Genomic DNA, 19,271 nt, shown 5'->3' with positions numbered 1-19,271 from the left:
CGTGTTCACGCGTTTATAAATGAGGTAGTGTCTTTTCTTTTTAGAACAGGAGCGCTTAATTTTTATGAAACAATCCTCAAATTTTTAATATAGTGTTGTCTATTTCTTCTAAACTCGTTGTCCTCTATATTGCAGTATTTTGAAATGCTATTGAAGCAATAATTATTCACATCTTCAGTCATTATATAAACTGTATTTGAATAGCAAACAAGATTCAATGGTTTAGCTACACTTGAAATTTGAAGGATTGTAGAATGTTCATTTATATGAAATATCGATGACCTTGAATGGTATATGAATGAGATTTTATTTAATACTGTTAGGATGGTGAAAGTTTGTTAGTTTGGGAGAGTGATGCTTCATAGATATAATCCTCGAAAAACATGGTAATGTAAGCATGTTGAAAATGAAAATTATGGTTATTTGAATGATGATGAAATGAAGTTGTAAAGAAATAAGGATAGGCCTATTCAATATCCAAAGTGTGAGAATTCAAGAGGAATATAAGATTTTGAAATGAACAAGTTGAAAGTTGGATGATTCTTGATTTGTTTTCAATAATCAGTGCAACCTTTAGCACGCCAATGATTACTCTAATCCATCTTCCCAATTGCTGGTATCAGAATCTTCCTCCTAATTTTTCATGAAAGTGATAATCGATGATATGATATAAGAAAGACAAAGCATATTATTTTCAGAGTTTTGTCATTGTGGGTCAGCTCTTCTTACCTGTTTCATAGGGGTGTCCATTAAGCGATTCCCAACTTTGTCCTACAGCTTAAGGTGGGTTCCGAACCACCGGGAAGCGATTTCACAACTCATAAATGGTATTTATAGGAGTTTGGCTCTTGAAGTAGTCACCCTTACAAAGGGAGTATCAAGTGCATGGAGTTTAACTTATCTCATGATAGATTATCAGCGCGACAACGAAACCAAATCGCTTCTAAAATGGAATAAAATAATCTATTGGCAAGATTCATTTTTTGAGGACCTATCAAGGAAATTTGGCATGGAATATAAAATCATTGAAATGGCAAAGGTGATCCGAGAGTCCGAATTTTCGTTAATCTGGTGCACAGATCAGACTGAATCTCATTGATGACTTGAGTGATGTTGACTTATTGAGGGTATCGATGAATCACGGATAAAGTTCAAATCACACGACATCGCCTTTGCGCGGAATAACCATGTCCGGAAATCGTACTTTTTGATCTTTTGAAATAACATAATATATTGCCCAAATCTAGATCGTCCAGTTTGGGCTACAAGAAGTCGATATTCATTGGCTATATTTGCAAATTTGAAGTCGGATCGGCCGAGGCGACTACCACTGTTTGTCCTGCACATTCTTGTGCAAAACGATACGTTATTCTAAGGGTGTTTGTTCGAACATTCATCGAACCAGATTCCTCAAATCTATTCACCAGCGATTTGACCTCTGGGAAGGGCGATTATTGCGTCCCTAAAATGGACAAAGTTCTTGGAACGATGCTGCACCAAGAACTATTATTTTGATGAAACAATTTCATAATTTGTACTTGTTGGACGCTATAGAATTTTATTTATGATTTGCATAATAAAACGTTGCTTCACTGAGCAATTCTTATTTTGTTAAAACGATTTAATAATGTGTACTTGTTGGAAGTTATAACTTTTCATGATAGAAAAATCATGAAAATAGGGAAGACAAATAACTGGAAAAATGAGAACAAGTTTGTTACTTGTAGCTTCATCTACACGGCCGAAAGCAGCTGTCACAGTTAGGAAATCATTAATGAAACAGTCTGTAGTATTTCTGGTTTAATTTTTTGCAGATCTTGGAGGAACAGCTGCTAGCACAGATGTTGTCCAAAATATCATTCGCCATGTACAAACCGCTACAAAGAATATGAAATGGTAAGTGTAATACTATAATAATTACAGTATAAATAATTTTATCATTATGTATTTGTACTATAGTTTCATGTTATATGCTAATGCACTGTACATCTATTTCTTATCAATCGGGTAGCTTGTGGTAATTGATTTTCATTTCGTCTTCTTCTCTTTTCAAGTTGAATGGTTTTGCAAGTTAATTCCTCAATTTTATAAGTTTTTGTCATGGGCTGAGACTTTGAACCGCGATCGATAATGATTTATCTACGTCGGTTTAGAAAATTATATTCTCTTTATAATAAAAAATGTCGCAAATTCGATGAGAGCCAGTGTAAGTATTTGAATGAATCAATTTTGAGGCAGTTAGCATTTATACGTCAGCAGGTTAGTTTAAATGTTAACCTTAGAATGAATGCTACCTGAAATGTTCAAAAATCTATTTTTTAAATGAATTTCCTTGAGAACAAATTATCTTTTCAATTATCTGTTACTTCTGTTTGTTTTGTTATTGTCCGAATTATATAGTGATAAAAATTTTTATCAATTCAAAGCTCAAAAGTGGATTGAGTAACTTTTCGATCACTCTATACTGTTGCATGCTGTAGTAGTTATAATTATTGATCAATAATTGTGTAAAAGTGTTGTAATTTCATCATCATCATCATCATCATCATCATCATCACTCATAAACTTATTTTTATGACCATCACCTCCATTTTTTCTTTCTATTCAGTTTTAAATAAACTATGGCCTCTCTTCTTTCATGTGGACTCCAATAATACAGTTCAGTTCTGGTTAACCACTATTGATTCGAATTAAAGTATTCAACGCGATATCGTTATTTTAATATCAAAATATTTAAAATCCAATTAAATGCTTTTCCTTTTTGTTACAACATTATTTACAACTCGTCTTTTGCTTAAACAAACGTAAAACATGTATTATAATTTAGTCTGTGATTTATTATTTCGTTTTACAAAAATCATCCTGCAGTGGAGTATTTCTTCCTTGTGGATTAAGCTTCTTATTACTTCATAAAAATAGAGTCAGATTCTTCCATATAGTCATATTCACTTGAAATAGTCAGAATTCCTTATGATTAGCATCATTGCTTACAATTCAACCAGTACTGACCAGAACTCCTTAAACAGCTTCTAATTTAGAACTTACATAAATATGTTGAAGAATGTTATATAATAATATCTAAAATATTAAATTCTGAGTGGTAAACTCTTTCCAATAAACTCAATATTTTCTCGTTTCAAGGAATAATTTTATATGATGTATATATTCTATATTCAATCCATCTTAGTTCAAAAATTTAAAGCTGATTTTTGAACCGAAAAGTGTGTCAAATTGTACATGAATGACTAACCTGTATTTGGAACTGTGTCATATAGCCTGAATCTGAGATAAATGGCTCAAGGCTTGCCTTATTATTTCTCTACCAATGTTACGTATTTCTAGTGTCATTTGTAGGTATGAAAAAATAATGAAGTGTAAATAGTTATAAAAGGTAAATCGCATCATTTGGATAACCAGAACTCTATTGATTGTACTTTTTATTTGGGTTTACTGTTGTTTCTGAATGTACAGTGAAGTCTTGATTTTAGTTTAGATCGAAAGGTCCCTGTTTTTAGTTTATTAAACCTTTTAATTATCAGGTTGTTATTTTTTTTAATTCAGGTATTTTCAGTAAAATCATTAACATTTCAATATTCAACGGCCTCAGCGATTGGAATAATTTCAAAACTTCTCAATTTCATGTAAACGCAAGTCTGTCTTCAACTGAACACCCAATTTGATCGTCTGTCCTGTCAAATGGCCTGGCAATGCATTACAAAGATGTATGCCTACGCTAATCAATATTCATATTGCATCATATTATTCCATACTGTGTTACGCATTATATCGTTCAGCATGTTTAGCATTATATCTTATAAACATTTTTGACCATATATTTTCAATTGAAAACTTCTAGAGCACCACTATTGAATAATAGAAACGACTACTGTTTTATATCAATATTCCACTGTACCTTCATATCTGTTATTCTTTTTTCATTAATTGTCATGACAGTTCAATGTTCATTGTCTGTTTTCTTTCTAATGTTTTGTTTTTTCCTATCTTCATTTAGATGGATGACCAGATCATCACCACTTCAAAGTTCTGTCTTAGTTTATGTTATAGTTTACTCTTCTTGGAAGAAATCACAGCCCTTTCCGCACAGCTTTATCATCGTACTATTTATGTCAATTTTATTTCCATCCCATTTTATGTGAATGCTGTATTTATGTTGAACATCACTGTTATGAGTATTTTAGTTGGTGGTATTTTGTTGTAATTATTCATCATCATAATTATTGGTAGTTTATTACTTCAAATTTTATCTAGTGATTCTATTTTATCTGTTTTAAAGAGTATATTTTATTTTTATGTAGATACATAGTATCATTTATAGTTTGTAATGGAACAGTATTTTATTATTGAAAAATTGACTTTGTCATGCCATAAGTTCACAATAAATTTTTCATTTCTTGAGAATCGATTTTGATTTATATCTTATAAGAAAAAGTGCAAAATGCAATTTTTTCATATTGTGTATGTCTTGATTCTTCTGGAACTTGCTTTCAATATTCCATGAGAATTTAGGATAATTATATCACATGATCAATTCAGTTTTCTTTGGTTAAGCTGTAGTCTACTATAATATATAAATTCACTCGATATCTCTAGTAGTTCTCCCATTACCTAGCATGGTGCACACCAACAACGGTCCATAGAAATACAATCCGAATTGATTCATGATTTCAATAGAATAATCAATTCATTTCAAATATTTCTGCATTGGAAAAAATTAAATGCAGGTTACACAACGTAATAAACTTGAAATTAACACTTACAGTAACAAAAACAGAAAATGATAATATCACTTCAAATTGAAAATAATTATACTATAAGATAGGCCTAATAGAATGTGCTATGACATAGCGTTGGGCAATAAGGTATGAATAATTTGAAATAGCAGTTACACACTCATTTGTAAACGATACTTATTTTTTTTTCTTCTGGTGTGTATCTTCAATATTGCCATTTTGATAATTATAGAGGAAAAAGTTGTAATAAAATTGATTGCGTTCGGAAAATAACATGTATTGAATGGCTTCCGTTTTTGTCCATACACTTCTGTAGACATTGCGAGAAGTTGTCCATGTTCCTCTGAAGCGTTGCACATGGTATCGATCAAATTTCTTGTGTTATTATATCACTCATGGCTTTTAATGTAGGTATGTTTATGAATACACGTGCTTCTAACTAGTCGCAAGTCACAAGATGACAGGACCAATTACCGAAGATTCCTCTCCACATCTCCACGCAACGAAATGGGGCGTCCAGGGAAGATGTCAATGTGGCAGAAAAAAAATTACGCATCATTGTTGAATAACAATCTGATTTGACAGTGCCTTTTTCTAAAAAGAAGTAAGAGCCAATAATAAAGTTTAGACTAATGCCTCACCAAGCAATCAATTATCCTCCGCGTTTGCTACAAAAACAGCAATTACAAACATAAAACCCTAATGTTTTCTCTATGACAGATAAGGCAAGGTTATCTCTTGCATGGCAAACTGTTATCAACTTCCCACTTCTACAGGAGTGTTTGGACAAAACGGACGCCATTTTACACATGCTATTTTTCGTACATAATCAATTTTACTACAATTTTTCCTTCTATTGGCAACATCCGAATTTTTTTAAGGTTTCGTTCAAAAATGAGAGTGTAAATGCTGTTTCAAATTATCCTCACTTCATTGCTCAACTCTGTATTATTACTATACAATTATTGAATAAAAGTGAGAATGGGTTAAAATCTAATTCATTTATTGACAGTAACTACTGAACTAGGGATGTATCAACAGGTATTCACCATAATTACAGAGTTTTCTCACTAAATTACGAAAATTTCGCTCGAATTGAATCTTGTTTCCAAAATTCAAATTATTTAAATATTTACGTGTAGTAAAATGAGACATGATTATCACACTGATAGTTTTCATAACTAATTGATTGACAATATTACAAAAATATTGTTTTCCTCCACCTACTGTCTAAAGTACTTACTTTACTCCCTGAAACGTAATACTAAAGTGTATTTGGTCCGTACGTTTTTAAAAATTATTTTATTTGCAGTTTTTATAAAAATGTAGTGTATATCACGAGTGAAAAATGTTTTTTCTCCCTCAGGAAAATTGTTGCCCTCGGCTTCGCCTCGGGCTTCAAACTTTTCCCTAAGGGAGAAAAAACAGCACTTTTCACTCTAGATCTACAAATAACTATTTCTCTGTACTTTCTGATCTACTTAGGACCGTATTCTTATTCCAAGTGTGAGCCTAAATTAAGCAGCTGATGGATATAGAATCAAGCTGCGTTGGAATCTATAATATAGTTACATTTTGAGTTCATACCAGCAGAAACTGTAATTATTCAAAGACCATGATTTACAGTAACTTACTGTATTTTTTTCAAAATTAACGTTACATTTCGCTGAAAATTGTTGAATTTATAGTGCAGAATCGGAACGTTAGTGCCAGTCTCTTCCGACGCAATGTACAGCTGATTGTGTGCTTTTGCATGTTAGCTGGTACAGAACACTGTTCGCCTATCAGTCGACAGTTTCCAAAGAAATTAAAGTTAGTGGCTGCTCTTAGAATGTGCCTGTTTATATGACCCTAGTGGTGTAGGCTTTATTCCTGAAGAATCTACAGTTTTCTCTGACCGTCATTAACTTCACTTAGATCAAAGTCAAAAATGTCTGTATATCTTCAAATTTTATATTTTACAATATAACCTCAATGTGAACGCATTTGAGAGCTAGGCCTACATATAGCACGATGTAGTGCCATTTGGATTATTACAACAAAAATTTAGGGTGAGTTGATACATGACTTGAGTTTGCTCACTTAGCAAGACTGAATTTGGAAACGATAATTCTATTGATAAGCGCTGCCATAAGCAGTTTTTCAGTGTGGAGTTTGATAATTTTAATAATAACCTCCGTTTTGATGTCTGCTTTACTTTCATCTAACATACCTTCTATAAATAGTATTTGCTTCATTTTAACACTTCTTCATTCAAATGTAATGAAGTTATTAGTTCTTTACCATTTTGAAGATTCCTTTTTCTATTGTACTAGGATCATAACTTTATATTATTACTTGAGGCATACTAACGTATCACTATTATTCAGAATAGATGGGTGTAAAATCTGAGTTGAAACTGGTCTTCTACTTTATTCTCTTTGAAATTTATAATGATACTGTAAACTTTTTTTGAATCTCAGGATGGCATGTTTTGTAGTTTAGTTTTTTTAGAATATATGTAGTTACTAATCATAGTCATAGAACAATTATCCAAAATCTATTAATTTTATTTTGCTTCCATTAAATTTTTGCATGGCGGGTTTTACTGCATGGTAAGAGAGAACAATTCACACTCAAGGACCTAAGTGAATAGGTTTTTTCCCCAAAACATTAGGTTTTAGTGTTTTGGAGTTCAGATTTCCAGTAATTGAGAACTCTGATTTATTTGATCATAGAATGTACTAATAACTCTCAGCATAATGTATGCTAATGTGCTGCATGTTATGTAATGGAAGTCAGTTTTTTAAATTGAACTAAATGGATGGTCTGTTATATACTAAAAAATTATATCATATAATTTAATATTATGTATAGAAAATATATTTTTGAGTGAATACTCTTATGCAGTTTTAAAACTTGATTTCCTTTAGACTGTCTACAAACGAAATACAGAGCTCACAATTCAATTTCGAAATTATGATTAGTTTTCATTATAAAACTACTACTAATTAATTATTATTATTATCGTTAATAATGATGAAGATTGATGAAATGATGAAACAGATCAATGAAACAGAATGAAAAGATCATGGTTGAAACAGAATGGATAAGACTCGTCAGAAATGTAAGAACAGTTGAATTATGTAGTCCAGTTTAATCTAAAAAAAAACATATGGCTACTTCTTTGTACTGAATTCCTGGTACTTTAAAACTATAACTTAAAAATGTGTTTATACATCCTTAGTGTTTGACTGTATATTTTTCTTGTTCTTCAATAGGAATGTTTCGGTTTCTAATTAATGACGTTAGAAGGCAGTCAATTTGTGGAAGAAGCAACTTTATGTCAATCTATCTTGCCAATAGATGGACTGCACCATGGTCCAATAAAATTAGAACAGCATTCAAAACGACATCTTTAGACTACACGATGATTAAGGCTACTGGAATTTGTGTCTGAGAATTTTTTTTCTCTGAAAAAGTTTTTTTTTCTATTCAACTTTGTGTATATGTATCCAGAATAAGGATACGGCCAGCGCACACAGCAACAGTATGCAGACAGACGGAGGAAAAATCCCCCCTCAGGTTATCGAATGTTGCAATGAATTGTTATCGAATGTCCTTTTGTCTGCCGACGTTTTTTCTAAGGGAGATTTTCTAAACGTCTGCACGCCAACGTTTCTCCAGTTTATCAGCAGTACCGAAAAAGGCACTGGGTTTGATTTCACAGTTTATTTACAAATGTAAACAAATCTGAAATGCTTTCTGGTTAAACGTTAGTTTTGTATGCCGACGTCTGCGTTTGACCAAAACATCTGTCAGCATGCATACGTCTGTGTGCGCTGATATTGCGCTCACACTGCATATGAATATCTATCGTACGAAACCGATAGTACGAGTTGAATGCCATTATAAATGTTGAATTAGATACCTTTTCAGAAATTTAGGCTTTAATCAACTAGAACTGAACATGAATGGTTGAATAGGAGGAATCAACAAATTGAATAAATAACGGGTGCTATGGTTGCACCACATTCTTCCCTTGTTTGAGAGAATTCAAATTCAACAGTTCTGTGGTTTAGGTGCCAAATAACGAAGAGAACTGTGGATTCACGTCCATCTTGATGACGGATCAATGCATACTCGGGATTGGCTTGAATGAGTTCAACCTGTTCGACTAAGGGTCGCTTTTTGATCTTCTAACTAGCTTCTTCAACCAGACTGTGCCAGGGGCTGACAAGGGTGGACAAACATTTGTGCATGCGGGGTTGCTTTGGTCGTTGTACACAGTAGAGAACGGATTGAGTGTAGTGCTCCTGGAAGGGCTGTTTCCCACCTGCAAATCGACAAGGCAATGGCAGTTACGATTTTCAATATAACTCCCACGTATTGTTCCGCCTGCCCATTTCCTTTAGGGTTGTAAGGCGTTGTATGGCTATACCTTTTGATCGTAAGTGAGTTCCAAGACGATCCGACATGAATGACGATCCTCGATCTGAATGTAAGTACAAAGGTAGACCAAATAAGACGAAAAGGTTATAGAAACGTATTTGATGACTGTCTCGGCCGATGTGTCTGTACAAGGAAAAGCCTATGGAAATCGGGAGTAATATCTACTATAGTGATTAGATACTTCTTTCGCGTCGATGATAGAAGTGAACCTTTGAATTCAATATTGAGTTGTTCAAAAGGTCGTGTCGATTTTATGAGTGAACCAGAATTTTTGTGAAAGCGAGATTTCAACTCTGAACACACCTGGCATTTAGAGCATGTACGGCGTACGTCGTCCAGTGAAAAGGGGAGATTCTTTATTTTTACCCAATGATGAAGACGAGCGACACCAGGGTGAAATAGGTCATCATGATATTTTTGTAGGGTGTGGTCTTTTAAACAGCCAGTTGTTGCGCAAGCTCTTGAAAGTGCGTCAGCGGGAACATTAAGATTTCCTGGTTTATAAATGATATCAAATTTATATTCTGAAAGTTTGAGGTGCCAACGTGTGATTTTCTCGTTTTTTATTTTATTTGTATGAGTTGTACTGAGCATGTATGTCACTGATTTTTGGTCGGTAATCAGAGTGAAGGAGCGCCCTAGTAAGTAATGCCTCCATTTTCGAATTGCTTCAACAATAGCATAATAATATACCTCTTTTTCGATTGATGAGATGAATCTCTGATTTCGCTTTGAGATAACGATCTTTAGAAAAGGCTACTGGTCGATCAATTTGAGAAAGAATAGCACCTATTGCTTGATCCGAGGCATCGGTAGTTACAGTGAACCGGGCGTTGTCATCAATGTGCACTAAGATTGCTCAAGCTATTTCTGATTATGTATGCATTAATTTGTCATCAAGATGGACGTGAATTCACAGTATCTCTTCGTTATATCTCATCGCAGTCTCTCTGTAAAGAATAACGTCAGTTTATTACTCTATGAAAAATTGAGTCTACCTGAAAATAACAATATTAAGAATATTATTTGACGCTAAAGCCAGTATGTCCCTAAATCCTAAATTTTTCAAGCTGATAACTTGGTATGATAATGAGTATGGTTATTCTTGTAGAATCATTGATCTCATTAAGCACATGCAAGATAAAGAATGTTGATATGTGAAAAATATATAAGTTACGGTATAGTATTATTCAAATTTGAACTATATACTTCTCATCATGTTATAAATGGTATTACAAATATTGAGTAATTTTTATATTAATCCAACAATCAGCTGTTAATAATCAGTTAATAAGCTTTAATTTTCAAGCGAATACATCCGAAGTGAGAAATATCTTAACGTGCCTAAACGTTGGAAAAATTCTAATGCAGTGTGAGCACTCATATCTATTCCAAAACGTCTGTATTGTTGTTGCGTTTCTGTACGAATGCGTATGCAGTCATAATGCATCCTCAAATCCACTCTTTATCCCATGCTTGTGTTTGCCCTATCCAATTCGTGTGATTTTATACAATCTATTAAACAATCCCAAGTATTAATTAATTTATTTTTGAAAATTGTTTATTGTAACCTTTCAATTTGGCACCTATTTAGATGTTATGTTAATTTTCATATTACCACAGTATCAAGAAATATACATTGTTGCCATCATCTAGATTGTCTTCATATTATTTGCACTTCCTTCCTACCATAACTATCGAATGATAATCTGTCAAATGAGAGCTGGTATCCTGTTTAAAATAGTAATAAAGTCAAAATTATGTTCAATAAAATTATGTTCATGGTCTCGTATGTTAATAATTATTATAATAAATCTGTTCCTGAGAGGTCAGCTGGTAAGGAAAAAAATGATGAATTATGTGGACTACTCAATTTATTTTTATCTCTTAATTTCATCCATTATTAGCACGTGGTTGGAGATTGAGAGGGTTAATCGCTGCATTCCATTCCATCCTCAATTACAGATCAAATCTCAATAAGTTTATTCTCATCAATACTCAAAGAGGCCTTCAACAAGTCAATATGGCAAAATAGTCTCTCCATTTCCTTTTCACCTGATAAACATCAGTTTTACAAAATGATGTTTCAGCGCACAAGAAGATAGGTTGAAATTTAAATAAATAACCATAAACAAATTGAAGTTTATATATGCATCAACTATGCAGCTCAAGGGGCTCATTATGATCATATTGATTTGTTCCAATAATTAGTTATCATTTTAACAGTCACTGCATCATTAATATGTTTATCTCTTGGTTAAATGGATCAATAGTTACTTTACATCTCTAAATAATTATACAAAAAATGTGGCTTACCCCTTCTCTTCATCAATATCCATACTCATCACAGATTCATCCATCGTGATACTAGACAATGTTAGATTATATTTGGAAATGTAACACATTTACAGCCCATCAACAAACTTGAAAGCCGTTTCTACATAAAATTGTAATTAATTTAATTCTTGAGAATAAATGAGATTTGCACCAAGATCTATGACAGCATACAGCCTTATCAACTAATTATAACTTGAAATGAGCATCAACTAAATAACTAAATGGTCATTACCTAGTAAAGTTTGAAGACTACATCAAGACTAAAAAACTACAATAATGATAACTAAATAACTACAGAGTTATGAAAACTAAGCCTCCAGCACTTGGAATGTTTGGAAATACAGACTGACAGCAGGATGACTGACAGGTGGTTTTCCTATTTTGCTGTCCAGTCATCCAGGCGGACTGCCCGAATTATAATTCCGTTTTCCAAATTTGCTTGGAAATTTGAACTTTCCTTCCAAGTCCACCAATATTTTTCTTTCTTGTTATACAACACAGAATCAAAAGCAAGTTAGTCACCTCCCGATAGAACGAAAACCTCTGAAAACCGTATGGTTCGAAAACCTCAGCAATCAATTTTGCAACTAGATTTTCTCTACACAGATGTATAAAACCTAAAATTTCCCATAACGGAAGTTTTTACTTTCCAAAAAAGCCCCTCTCCGAAGATTGACGAGTAGCCACATGATTCCTTTTTTCTTGTTTACTGATCCAAAATATTGCAATACCATTTATACCAAACTATTCCAGCACCCTCAATTGCAAGTGACAGGAATAAACAAGAATCTCAATGGAACAATAATAAAACCATTGAGTTAGTGGGGCAAATTTAGAGAAACACATTCCCGAGGGAAGAATTAATAACATAATACTACAGAGACGTCTGTCAAGTTGCACATTTATAACAAATAAAATTCAAGAGAGAAGAATGAATTGGCTAATAAGACATTATGATATCACTCCTTATCGTGCTGTTTTGAGCTCTGTATGCAAGCTCAAGAAATGTGTTGTCACACCATTAACACTACAACGTTAAAACCATGCTTATTTTGTTGTGACCCTTTGAAGGGTGAATCTTTGAAAATTTATTGAATGAAAAAGACTAAGAAATTGTCAAAATGTCTCATTGTCAAAATTTTGACAATTTCTTAGTCTTTTTCATTCAATATGAATAATTACCACAATATCAACTTCTAAACTACACAAAAAATGTGAAAATTTATTATATCCAACCTCAAAATTAATCTGGATGCTGAGCTAGGTACCGATATATTTTACTACGAGTCGACAAGATATCTGTCAATGCGCCAACGTTTTCTTCTATACTCTGTACAAAATTACTTTGGACATGGGAGGGACATACGCAGCAGAGAAGGCACACAGAGGTTGGGATACAACGGCGGTGAAGTCGTCCTTCTGAACCGGCCAGCGATTTCCAGTGAGTATTCAGGCGCTCATGTTAAACTTATGGAGTTTCCTCTCTGGAAGCATTCAGTCGACTGACTCTAATCGACAAATTGGCAACTGCACTTCTACCTATGACTCTATCCATCACTGTAATTGGCTGATCTCCCTCAATTTCTATGTGCCGCATATTCCTCCAAGTCAGAAGTAATTTTGTACGGAGTATAGTTCCAATCATCAAACCCAAATTTCTCTCCAGGGAGGTGATTTTAGTGGTGGTTCTCAGTATAAAATAAAAATTACTTTTTTAACACCACCTTTATAATCCCAAAAAATATTTTTCGCTATTCTGACATATATTCATGATTAGTCTTACATTCAGCACAACTTTGAATCATAAAAAGTGGAAATTTCATCCAAACAAAAAAATTATTCTTGACTTGAAAGTAACCTTATTTTGTAAACCACCCCCTAACTGGTGACCAAAAAATTATTTAAAAAAAAAACGAAAAAATTCTCCCAGAGAGTAGAATCGAATGGCAAAAATAATTTTTCTGATACATTAACAACAAAATTTGTTGAAATCATTTAATGATTTCATTTTTTCACCCCTTGAAATCAATCCCTGTAATGAGAAAAAATAAAAAATGGGCCATTTTACCAGATCCCGCTCTCTGTCGACTACAGGAATCAATAAGAAAGAAATATCTATGTTTTATGGAAAGCCACCCCAAAATCTCACGGTTTAAAAAAAATAGGGGATGATTTCGATGAATCAACATTTTTAGGGTGGTTTGAGCTAAAAATAAATCATATCCCAACCTCTCCCAAAACACCTTAATAGAAATATTTCATACAGGTGATGAGTGTGCATGCCATAGTAGGATTCAACTGACCCATTACAGAACTTGCAGTCTCACATTGCTTGACTGAATGCTGTTTGTGTATATCCTTTGCAATGATTGCAAGTTCCATTTCATTACCACTTTCTGAATTACTTGATTTGGATGTACAACACTGTTTAACTTTTATTTCTAAACTCTCACTCCAGCTCTATACCAACTCATCTTAGTAGGATGAAAAGGACAGACGGTGAACAAAATCAGCTGTTTTGAATCTATCTTTCCCACCCCCAGCGTCGCCCCCCCACCCCCCGCCCCTTAGCTGAGTTGTGATGTCACGTGACAGCTGGTTAGTGACGTCATCAGCTGATCAGTGACGTCACTTGCCCTCAAAATTTCCTGCCACAAATTTCCCTCCTTTTTTTTCTTTTCTAACCTCAAACTAGATTTTTCCCCCCTGGGTAACATAACCACAAAAATCTTTTCCCACCATAAGCGGAGTGCACGTGCGCGCTGCGCATGCTCAGTGTCACCCCCAGTTCAAGTATTGATTTGATTTCAGACAACACACAATTGTTGTGCATCTAATAGGCTATTGAAATTAAATATTAATAAGTAGTACCAACACTATTGATTTCCTCCTTACCCAGTAAGGAAGCATTTTCTGTATCACCAGAGTCCAAGTATTGATTTGATGTAAAGCAGGTTGCATAAACAAACCCCTGTTTCTTACCCTGTTTACTACCTTTGGTTAGCTTGACACTATGAGCTATTGATTTCCTCCTTTTGGCTAACAAGCTGGGAGGAATGAAGGGAGGGCAGGGTGGCAGTGGCTTAGCTTAGTCTGTAGTTGTCACTATTGATTGAAGTGTTTTTTGTGGCCTACACAACCTTAAAAACACTATGATTCTCATCTGTTAATAGTGGAATTTTATAGTGTCCTAAAGCTAATGTACTAATGTTATCACTACAGATATACCTTTTTTCATATTGACAACTAAGCACCTTTCTATTTTGGCAAATTGTCATTACTTTATGGTTTTTTGATCTAATCAAATTCTGTCTTCTGTACACTTCTCTACCTTCGAATAGACAATTTAAATAGTCTTGAAATGAAATGTATTGATTAGACTTTGGATGTTGAGCTGTTAATTCGCATGACAATATACATCGTTTTACCCCTTTAGCCTTTTTAATTAGTCCTACTTTACGTTCAATCTCTAATCTATCTCCTGTTTCTTTATTAAAATGTTGTTGTTGTTGATTAATAATTTCATTATACAATCTACATGCCCATAGTTTTGACTGTAAACCCAGAAACTGATAAGGAGCTTTAGAAGCAAATTCATCTTTCATCTTACCAACAACCATACGGTTATGTGTGGAATAACATGGATGATCTACAGGATAATTTGATGTGTCTAGCCAATATTTTAAATCTTCATTTGTGCTCATGTCACGATACAGATCCTTTGTTTTAATCAGGTAAAAAAGACTATCTGTGTCTTGATACAAGAGTTTGGCACGGGGACCATATATCTTTTTAATTACATCTTAATGGAATGAATACATTACTGTTTTACTCAAATCTAAAACCAAAAAGCCAATGTAAATAGGGTTGTTTAGCAAAATATTCTCTTTGTGTAGAGTTATAGCACATATGTTCTTTCCAAAAATCAATCAATCTTTGAACGAGGGGTGAGCAATATATTTCAATAGTGATTTCTCGTTATTAATTAACTTTAAATCCATTTGTTTCCATAAATTCATACAAGATCGACCGAAAATAACATTGTTGAGTAATTTGTGGAAATCTTTTTGAAATTTATTCTTAGACTTAGCTGTATGTTCAAACTTATGTATGGTTCTAGAAATTTGCTTTGTTCAAAAGAAATGCCTCTACAAATGTTTGTTAATTTCAATCCATGTTCTATTGCTTGTTTCAACAGTGAATAGTGGCATACATAGTTTGTGTGATTTGTAAGTGAGGTTATGAGTCGAGTCTGATTGGATGGGTAAACTTTTTGATTTTTTGCCAGAAAAGGGAAATCATTGTGCATGTCATGTGATTCTACCGGATATTCAATGTCAACTTCCAAAACATAGCCTACTGTTTGGTCCTTGCTCCAATTTTTCATGTTGGCAACAGCATTGTCTATTTCGTGTCAACTCATCCAAGCAAAATTTTTTAATGGCAAATTTTTTGACATTGAAAACCCATATAAATTATTAAGGTCTAAAACAGCTAGAAAACTGTTGGGTTTTTCGGTATTGTAAGGTGCTCCAGTATAGTGATTATTTGCAACTGCATGTCTGTGAACACACATAACTATTCCGCCCCTGAAAGAGGTTTTGGAAAAATGTGTACATTGAGGAATCTGTCAAAAGTTCCAACTTAATTTTAGTATATTTAAGCATAGTGTCAAAAGAAAAGCCAGGCAGTGTAAAATAGTGAACTGGGTCAAGTTTGAAAATTTTGAGACTAATGTTGCAAAAAGATTCCATTATGTCAGCTAGGAGTAGGATGTCTGTTTTCAAATATAAGTCACTGTATTGACCAAGTGTGCGACAATTGAGTGTTTCCAAACCTTTTGTGCATGCTGATAATCGTCTGCACTTATTGTACTATCACAAAGAGAACTGTAAAATTCTTCTATAGGTGGTAAACTTTCTTAGTTCATTTTAGCCCAAGAATCACAATATTCGTATGGGAAAATTCCTTTACGTGATATAAGAGGTAAACTTTGATGTTCAAAATGTTTCGATGTGTGTTTGAGAATACAAGCTATTTGCTCAATAGTTGGTGTAAGGCCAGCAGGTTGAAGTAGATTGGAGGTTAATGAATCCAAACTATAGGGTAAAAATTTGTATGAATCAAGAAATCTGAGATGGAGTCGATTGGACAATTGTATAGTAAATGATATATACTTTTCACTTGTCTGAGGAATTACTTTTAATTTATCAAAATTATTACTACAAACGGAACCGAGTGCAGAGACAATTAGGTGGGTATCATAAGATGCTGAATTGTATAGAAATACTGTGATGTATGTTTGATGTTGTCTTTGTAAGTTACATGCATTGCAAAGAGCAGTCCTGTAGTATCCAGTGAGATGACAATGATCATAAACTTTATCGTTTTTAAAAGGCTTTTCGCATGCAATGCAAAATTTTGCATCCGAATGCATTTGCTCTTGTTCTCTAGTTAATGGAAATATTCCAATATGATGTTCATCTATCAATTCTATGATCTGGGTAGCATATTCAGTTAAAGTGGTTGGAAAATGTATGGCAGCATTTTCACCTCTATAGAGTATAGGATGCAATGGTATTTTCTGTGATAGTGGCGAACTGTCCGGTATTTCTGTTTCATCTCTAACAAAATACAAACAGTAGGACATTACAATATGATTATGTTGCTTGATTCCCTCTCTTTAACCTCCTCCTCCTTGCAGTGCTATCGATTTCACCCGTTGCCTCGGCTTCTCCATTATCACCACCATCATCATCATCATCATCATCATCATCATCAGACTCTGAGTTTGGTGGTGGTTTAACAAGAAGACATTCGAAATCAGCATAACAGCTTAGGGGTAGTTTATATTTTCTCAATGGGTTTTTAAATTCTAAAACTGGTGGTGTTCTATCCTCTTGCATTTTAGGCATAGTAACTCTCGTAACTTTTTGTTGAGAACAATATTCTTTGTGTTCTTTCATTCGTTTTTCTCCATCTCGACTAAGGGTATAATAAGAAAAACATCGTCGACAGATAATTATTTTTCCATCATGTTTCCTAATAAGTTTTTCAAAATTAACAATTAAACAATAGTGAGTTTTGGTTTCTACTTTACATGTAGCTACATCGACAACATCAGTTGTCCCCTCCTCCTCCTCATTCCCCTCACTCCTGCCCTCCTCCTCATTGTCGTCGTCCGCTTTTTCAACAAGCAGTAATAAATCAAAGTGGTCTTGTCTAGTTGTTTTGCTAATTCGACGCGGATAAATTAGATTTTTATCGTCAATTCCATATACATTAACAGAAACTGTCGGGTTATCCTTTTCGAATCTATCTTCTTGACAAATTTGGGTTGGAAAATCAATGTTATTGAAATTATATAGTTGATTGTTCTTGTTTATCAAACGAAAATAACGATTATAAACATGATATTTACAACCACCTTTAATGTGTCGCGCTAGTATCGCATACATGAAACATTTAGAATCTGTTCGATTTTGTGGGTTTATAATACAATTTTTAGACAATATACTCTTGGGTAGCTTAATATATGAAGACCCCTCTTGATCTTTCAATGGTCTGTATCTATTAATCTTAGCATCAATCCATCAATATTTCGTAATGACCAACTACTGGATTTACCTTGATAATTTGTCTCTTCTATGAGTAAATTAAAAAATGAATTGTGAATCTGTTTTGGTAGATTGTCTAGTGATGTTACAATGAAATTGATTGTTTTAAAAGCCACATCGGCTAACTCAACAATTTCTTCACTGTCTTTATTGATTTTCTGATATGTAGATTCCACAACAATATTGAATTTTATAGCCCCACTTGCATGAAATTCGTGAGCCAATAGACTGTAAATATAATTCTCTAAACCATTAAACATTGGGTTATAGTCTATAAATGGTTTGTGACCGGTTTTACTATGTGCAAAATTATTATAATAATAAGTTTTTAGACAACTTCTAAATTCATTTTCTAACAAACTAAACGGATTATAATTATCTGTTTTGTCCTTTAAATGTCCCGCTCCACTAACACCTGGCTGCAGCAGTGGTCTTTTTTCTTCTGCAGTTTGCGCCAATCATTTCCTTTTAATAGGAGCCATATTTTGTAGTTACTACTAAAATTACCTATGGTAGAAAAATAGAAAAACATAATACAGCAACAATATTTACATAAGTGTGTGTGTGTGTGTAAAGTAACAATAAAATAAAAGATTATTACCTGTTGTTTTCTATTGTGATGATGTACACTCGGTTTGGTATATTTTAATATTAAATGTTCTACCATATGGTTGAACAGACATCAAATAACCAGTCATGTCGATTTTATTCTTTTTTTCATCAAATTTGAACATTTTCTCGTTGAAGTAGCATTCAGGTAAAACGTACGACTTGTTGAGGCCATCAACTTCAAGTTTCACTAAAATTCTATCACCGTGTTGTGTTTTCAAATGTGCACTTATCATAGGATAGTTTTGATCTGGTATCAGTTCTTGTAAGCTCGTAAATTTATAAGAAGCTGTTTCCGCTGAAATTGCTTTGACTAATTCTTCAGCTGACATCTGAAAGTCATGGTATTTATTCGGTACAAAATAGTTTATTACACAATGATAATGTTTGATCTTGAACTTGATCTTCCTTTAAACAATAGATTTTTTCTATGTCTGTGAGTAAATTTTGATAGCAGTCACCTAAAATTCGTTCAGATGTGGGTATGCTCATTCGTGACAAAAAAAAAAAAGACCAGACCACCATC

General features: G+C 33.5%; 1 protein-coding gene across 2 annotated transcripts in view; it reads left to right on the top strand.

Moving 5' to 3' along the window:
- LOC111052492 (isocitrate dehydrogenase [NAD] subunit gamma, mitochondrial) overlaps positions 1 to 10,837 on the top strand; it is a 36,431-nt gene extending 25,594 nt beyond the window's left edge. Inside the window, exons 9-10 of one of the 2 annotated variants that reach the window (XM_022339186.2) lie at positions 1,815 to 1,896; positions 8,012 to 10,837. In XM_022339186.2, the coding sequence (XP_022194878.1) occupies positions 1,815 to 1,896; positions 8,012 to 8,033 (104 nt within the window). In that variant the 3' untranslated portion in view covers positions 8,034 to 10,837. Of the gene's footprint in view, positions 1 to 1,814; positions 1,897 to 4,012; positions 4,420 to 8,011 lie in introns of those variants that run through there. The other variant, XM_022339187.2, reaches the window with a different exon arrangement.
- The last annotated feature ends 8,434 nt before the right edge of the window (positions 10,838 to 19,271 follow it).

This window comes from Nilaparvata lugens, chromosome X, assembly GCF_014356525.2.
Source record: "Nilaparvata lugens isolate BPH chromosome X, ASM1435652v1, whole genome shotgun sequence".
In the NCBI taxonomy this organism is placed as follows: Eukaryota; Metazoa; Arthropoda; class Insecta; order Hemiptera; family Delphacidae; genus Nilaparvata; species Nilaparvata lugens.
Note: the sequence above shows the minus strand (reverse complement) of the source record. Positions and strands in the feature narration are given on the sequence as shown.